Source organism: Adelges cooleyi, unplaced genomic scaffold (assembly GCF_023614345.1).
Source record: "Adelges cooleyi isolate 19-005CV unplaced genomic scaffold, UGA_ACOO_1.1 ACOO_flye_CR_arks_rails_tigmint_CR_PRNA_490, whole genome shotgun sequence".
NCBI lineage: Eukaryota > Metazoa > Arthropoda > Insecta > Hemiptera > Adelgidae > Adelges > Adelges cooleyi.
In genome coordinates, this window is record NW_026096178.1 from 1 (window position 1) to 7646 (window position 7646).

At 37.9% G+C, this 7646-nt stretch overlaps 1 protein-coding gene across 1 annotated transcript; it reads left to right on the plus strand.

The window, feature by feature from the left end:
* Positions 1-6626: 6626 nt before the first annotated feature.
* On the plus strand, positions 6627-7364 carry LOC126842271 (golgin subfamily A member 6-like protein 22). Its single transcript, XM_050579158.1, has one exon. It carries the CDS (start codon positions 6627-6629, stop codon positions 7362-7364), a length of 738 nt encoding a protein of 245 aa, XP_050435115.1.
* Positions 7365-7646: the final 282 nt, after the last annotated feature.

A 7646-nucleotide genomic window follows, 5' to 3' on the forward strand; every position in this document is an offset into this window, starting at 1 on the left:
AATTGGAGCAACAGAGTATCATGCGTAGACGCGGTCGGCCTAAAAGAATGTGTCTATTATTTTAAAATCGGGGAAAATCTATAGTATCTAATTACAGACCAAAAGCAAAACTCGCTCCAATTCCTAAGCTTTTAGAAAAACTCATAATGTCCACTCTCGCACAGACATTTAAAAATACCTTAGACTCCAATCGACATTGTTTTTTATCTGGCAGGTCGACCGACACTAATTAGATTTGTTTTCTATCTAACTTAATAAAATCTACGGAAATTGGCCTTCAAGTAGACGTTTATATATATATACAGATTTTAGTAAGGCGTTCGACTCTGTTAACCATTCAATCCTTATTTCTAAACTTAAATCCATAGGCATCTCTGATCCTCTTCGATCCTGGTTTAGCTCTTACCTGTCAAACAGATGTCAACAAGTTAAAGTAAACGACCATCTATCCTCACGTTTTCCTACTACCTCTGGAGTTCCCCAAGGCGGTCACATTTCTCCTCTCCTATTCCTTATTTTTATTATGGACATTGTTATACACAGTTAGATTAATATAAATAATAATATTCGCTGATGTTTGTTATGAAACCCAAATTACACGAATGGCAAGTTGTGCCGGTGTAGCACTCGCGTATGGTAGACAATTGCACCATATGTTGCATGGAGTTTGTTTGGTCAACACTAGGCGTGTCTGAATAATTAGAAGCAGGAGATAACTCATTTTCTTTTTGGCCGCGTGGCCATATCTGATCATTGTGCCTTAGTCAGAACCGTCATTTAAAACTACTTTATGAGTATTATGACTAATATTATCAGTAATTGTACCCTTTTGCCAATTTTCACCTGTTTTTCTGTAATCTTTAACTAATACACCATCCCCCTTATCTAAATTTAAGTCTCTTTTACCCCCGTTTTTTATTTGTGTTACTTGAGTATTAATAACTACTTCGTTGGTGTTTGGTATTAATAAATCAAATAGTGTTCGTGTCGAATGACCCAACATGAGTTGAGCGGGAAATTCGTGTGTTGTCGGGTGAGAAGGGACTCCTGTTAAATGCCTAATACCTAGTTTTTTACAGGCGTGAAAAGGCGTGCATTCGGGCTTTATTTCAACGTCGGACTTGTTTCATGCTATAAAGAAGATGGCCGTCATATGTGTGATGTAATTTTTAAAAAATGAAATGGCACTCATTTACATATCATAAAATATTAATAAAATGTTTGTACATCTAAAATATACTGAGTTATGTCTATCTATTTTTGACCCTATTCGTTGGCAGCGGGGGCACGCTGCACCTTAACTATCGATTCATTGTTTTTCACAAACGCGTCGTACGCAAACACACGGTGAACGACACTCCACTGCGCTATAGTGATAACTAAATGGCATTATCTGACGGATCGAATGAGCTTATCTAGACCTGCCTACTCCCATTCGATGTTGAGAAAAACCCATCTATTTTTGTCCCTATTTCCGTGGCCCACCCTGTATTATATTGTATTAAACTTATATATATACATATAATAATAATGTACGATTGTGTTAAATGAAAGCGACATCCATGTATGTTTATCCGAGGCCAAATAGCGAGCGAGTGCTAAAACACTCGGATATCTGCCGTCCTCATTATCAATGCTAATTCCACATGCTGACAAGAAACCTCGTCATGGCAATTTATGCAATTTGGTAAAAGTGGTAGAAACCCTAAAATGTTAATATTCCCGTGATCGTATTGATTCGGACGCTGTTTGCATTTCATACCGATGACGAGAAGCTGGGCGCAGCTTACATGTAGGTACTAACCTTTTTCCACTTGATAAAAACTCGGGCGCAGTTTACACATACGTTTTTTAAACCAAATTATAAACGGAGCGCGGTTTACGTATGCCCAAAAACTCAATAGATAATCGTTTTCTTGCACCCGGCCTTAAAGGTGCGCGTCCACAAGTCCGCATCGGACGGATTTTATTGTGCTATAGCCAATACTGGAAAAATTGTACATCCGATTGATACGACCCGTCCGATGCGGACATATGGACGCTTGCCTTAACACGTAAAGATTGTCAGCTGGCCCTGGACAAGCGGAGTTGTGTGTGCGACCGTTTCCCTAAGTGTGACAATGAAATATTTTTGAAATTCATACGTACGGATTGTAACCACCGAGAGCAGCAATAGTCAACCAGGTAGGCACAACCGAACCCCGCCACAAATCCGCCGGTCGCATACAATTTAAGTGACATCATGTTTCACAAAATCGAGTATGTTGCTGAGACGTGATGACGAATAACGAAAACTGAATACTGTTATAAGAATAACGAAAAACTGAATACTGTTATAAGAATAACGTAAAACTGAATTCTGTTATATAATAATAAATAACAACCAATAATACCTAACAATGATTTAAAAAGCCATTATTATTATTTATTCTATTCGGATAGCTTTTAATCAGCTGTTAAAATTCCGAGCTTTTTAAAAACCCAAAAATGTTTTTTTTTAATACATTTCATAACCAATACTCTTTAATGTCGATACAAATGACCAGGCCATTATGGGAACTACTCGTCGTTTCCTGTATGCCGACGATTTAGCGATAACTGCGCAGGGGAAAACTTTCAGTGAAGTGGAACACACACTCGCACATGCGCTGGAGAAATTGGACAGATTCTATACACAGAACTCACTAAAACCCAACCGAGCAAAAACGCAAATAAGTGTATTCCAGCACAACCAAAATAGGTTATTTTTTTATCACGGCTTTTGGCGATTTAAATAAAAATTGTAACATTTGAATTTAAAAAACTAGTAAACGAGTAAAACAACATTTTTTTTTACTATGTAATAGTCATAATATGTCATAAGTGTAATTAATCATTAACGTGTATTAATAGTCCTACAACTTTACAGGTTGAATTCTAAAATAGTGCAATTATACAAAACAAATGTGTAATTCAATCATCTATACGAGTAGTATAATAAATGATGTAAAACATAAAAATAAATAACATTTATATTCGCAACTTGAAGAAAATCCGTCACGCCTTTACTGTGACCTGCCCTTGTTAGAATATGGCTGCTGTTTTTCGTTTACACAATAGCGTTCAATCAGCCAATCAGAAGGTCCCATTTGAGCGCACGCACGTGATAGGCGGGTGTACGACAAAATTTAATGTTAGGTATAAATTCAGGGTTGGACTAGCTCACCGGACATCTCAGTTTAAAAACGTTGGGCCTCCTTGTTCAAAAGTTGTATTCAATGATTCAGTAAGTGAATAATTCGACTTTTTTTAGTAATTACATTAATTTGACGGTATTTAATATTATGATGTAATATAAGGATGAACCGACAGACATACAGGCTGACATTACTGGACTGGACAATTTTCATCCTGTTAATTCAATAGAAATATTAAACATTCCAGTAAGTAAATGAATTAACAGTTTTATAATTTATTTGAATTTAATAGTTTAAAAAATAAAATGTTTACCTATACGATCAGTCAAAATTCAAGGGCTCACCAGAAAAAACAGACATGTCTATTTTTATGACATGTAGCGAAGATTTTTAGCGAAGATTAAAGAACGAGTAACAGTAGATCAGAAGAGCCAAAGGAGAATTTTTTTTGCATTTTTTGTTAATTTTTTTTTAAGACTTTTTAACGGGCACTCGAGTGGGCACCGTATGAAATGCGATATCTGTAATAATAATCCAAATTTGCCTCTTTCCAAAGACAAAAGTCCTATTTATTCGAGTCGTGTTCGGAATAGTAAATGCAGCTAAATTGTCTACATCCAGCCGTATACCGGATAATAAATCCTTTTGGGGTTCTCTAATGGGATTTGTCGGGCAGCACGGGGTAGGAATGGTTTACAACAGTAATTAGAGTCGACGACGTGCCTGCTAAATCAATATTCGAAAATGTTTTCATATTATATAGTCATAATTCATATATCTATTTGAATAGGTATCGTTTGGTATGAACGACCAAAGCAAATTAGACAACGAATCAATACTGGACAATACTGCATTCCAACCCATATAACAGACATTTTTCAATTCAGTTTTTTTTAAAAATATTATACCTAAAATATTGTCATTTTGTACGTGGAAGCAAATGAGCTGGAGAGAGAGAGAGAGAGAGAAGGAGGGATAAACAGGTATATTGATAGCATCGTAAAAAAAAGAAACGATCCGGAAAATATTAAACCGGAATGGGGCGAGACCATAAAATAAAGGTCTTCAAAAGTTAGATAAGGGCAGATCATGACCGAGTCGTGCATTCGGAATACATTATATTGTTTGTTTAATCTCTCGAATATAGAGTGCACTCTTATCTTGTCAGTGTTTTAAATATATTATATTTTGTTAGTTTGTCCCATCTCATAATATTCTAGTTTAAAGCCACCTTGACCGAATTCTCTGACCTAAAGACGGCGTACCCGCGACATTTATGCATTTACTTGAAAATAAATAAGAAAAAGTTCAATTTTGTCAAATTATTTTTGTTATATTACTTGTCCACCCTCTGATTGGGGTTCGTTTTATTAGTTACCACGTTCAATCGTTCTGACTGCATTTTTTTTTTTGACATGGACATGTCTTATGGCAGGGGTCGTTCACAGTGCTGACGTCATTAAGTATATACATATATATTTCTTCTGTCCGTGTGTAAGTATGCAAACTCCTCTCGATTAATGACTTCAGTATTTTTTTAAAATTTTTTTATGTCAACTTTTTTTGAGTGAAGTTAAATGGTTCCACGTTAAATACCCAAACAATTACCCATTGAAGTGAATATGTCTTAGTGGCGTAACGGTTAACACTTTGAACTAATAATCAAGAGGTTTCGGGTTCGAATCGAGTCAGGCAAAACTACCTATTTTGTATTTTTTTAATTTTTTAATTTATATTTCAACGGTTAGAAACATTTGAAGCCTCAAAAAAAATCAATTTAACTTGACCTATCGGCTTCTAGACAAAAAAAAATCTATTATCGTCAGCGGATTTATATTACACAATTTTTTCTTTCTCTTTATAAGAATAACTACAGTGATCCGATCAGCCTAACACGCCGGCAAAGATAACAGATATGGACATAGGTTTTAAGTACTCATGAGCTCGACAAAACAAAAAAAACTCCCCGTCGACCGGCACCCCGTACCGGTAAAACGGCGTTTAACGACACCAAAGCACTGTGTAATATTATATAAAGCCGTGACACGACGTGACAGCGTTTCTCGGTGATGTCAAAAAAAAAAATGAGTTGGCCGTCGAAACGACTTTGCCCTAAAAAAAAACGTCACAAAAAACCCGTACCTATCGTCGCTCAAAATCCAAAAAACCTTCAAGTACTTAAGGGCAAAGACTACGACGGTTTTATGTTGTAAGACTTAGTGGTGATAGGGTTTTTCATTTTTTTTTTTTGAGAAAACATGTACGGTAATGGTCGATTGTACCCCATATGTTACGGCCCCACTAACAATAAACGCGATTTTTCGCCATTACCCTTTGTCTTAGGGTCACCAGCCCTTTACATAAAGGTTCTGGCGCGATTCAGACAGGTCGCCGACGTCAAAATGGCATAAAAATCCACTCCTTGACCGAAAACCCGCCAAAACCAAAAAACTTACCCGGCCGCCGGCGGCCGTTGCTATGCAAAATAACAAAGCCTGAAAATTACTAATTTTCAAATGAAAATGGGAGTTTTCCCGGATTTCTCAGCCGCTAGGGCGTATAGAAGGCCGCTCGATCCCTCGTTAGATCCACGAGATCACGGTCTGTCCGACGATGCCAGACGCGCGAAGAAACAGCGGTTGTTAGCGCCGCGATTTGCCACTAAAACTACTGCGCTTAACCACGACGTACCCTGCTAGTTTCGCGTCTTCCGCCGGTCTCAGGGCCTCGGCCTGATGTTGTTTAATGTTGCCTACAAAATGTTGTCTTACTGGCCCCACTCGACGGTGTCGAGCCACGGACAAAGGAAAGATCTCAGGGGACGACAAATGCATGTATATGCTAGTCGAAGGGTTTGATATAATATGTGCTACAGCTTGTGTCTACGGTATGTGTCTATTTTTCCATTTGTAAATCCATCGGTTCAGCACTAATTACTCGGTCGACAGCAATATGCACCTGTGTAGGTAATAACAGCTGTTGTTAGGCTTTTAGTTATTAGGCTTTTGTGCTGGCCGATTTCAGTATTAATATTACTTGTTAGCGACCTCGAGTAAACAACCAATGTTTCACCAGACGTCGAACAGACACGCAACGCGAAAGTATTTTTTGTTGTTACGAGTCAATCCAAGTCATTTCAAGTCATTCCAAGTCATTCCAAGTTTACCGAAGTCTTTAAAGGATGTATGAATACATTGCGGCGGCATTAGCGGGCGGCGTCGTGACCGGCGCTGGTTTTCTCTATTACAATGTAAGTATCGACAGTCCAGTAAACCTACCCTAATGCCTCGGTGCTTCTTAAATAATAATAATAATAATTATAAATATAAACAGAGGAAATGCGCCGCAAAGTACGCCGCGGAGTATGAGAGATTGCGTCGTGAGCACGCAAGAGAAATCGACAACTTAAACAACGAATGGGCGCGAGTGCTTTCAAATAGCAATGACGCAATGAGAAAGCTGCATGAAGAAAAAGATAAGCTACATTCAAGTTACAATGACATAGTAAACAAAATGCGAATGCTGCAGCATGAAAACGAAAAGCTCGAATCGATACGTCAAAACCTGCAGGAAAAAAAAGATAATCTAGAATCAAGTTATGACGACGTAGTAAACCAAATTCAAATGCTACTGGCGGAAAAAGAAAAGCTAGAATCGATGTGTCAAAAGCTACAAGCGGAAAAAGAAAAGCTAGAATCGATGTGTCAAAAGCTGCAGGGAGAAAACGATAAGCTAGAATCAAATAACGCAGACATACTAAACCAAATTCAAAAGCTGCGGGGCGAAAAAGAATTGCTAGAATCGATATTTCAAAAGCTGCAGGGAGAAAAAGAAATGTTAGAATCGATATGGCAAAAGCTGCAGGGAGCAAATGAAAAGCTACAATCCAACTACGACGAAATATTAAACAAATTGGAAAAGCTGCAGGAAGAAAAAGAGAATCTTGAGTCAAAGTACAACGACATAGTAAACAAATATCAAGTACTGCAGAAAGAAATGAAAAAACAAGAATCGGCACACTTTGGTGAGATGGAGATAAAGACAGACGAGCTAAACTATTTTAAGTACAAATTAAGGAAAAAAACCCAACGCTTAAACTGCACCCAAAAGGCATTGTACCAGCTCGAAAATGGTCCCCCCCGCCGCCGCCCTAGGAACGTGCAGATGGCCAATAAGGGCGGTAAGTGAAAATACAAATAATAGCAGTTTTTTTTTTCTTAGGGACTATAACACACGCCTCGCTATTAATCTAATTACTACCCCTTGATGATTTCAGTGAGCGTTCAGTTATGTAATCATGAACCAAGCAGCAATTGACAACCGGCTGTTCGCACTCGGTTGCTCGCACTCGGACGAGCACACTGCTTTTGGGCGTCGACGATGTCAACCTTTAAGTTATCCATAGTATTAATATGTTTGTGACGATTTTAACGAAATTCTTGATCTGTTTGAAAGGCCGGTTGCTTATGA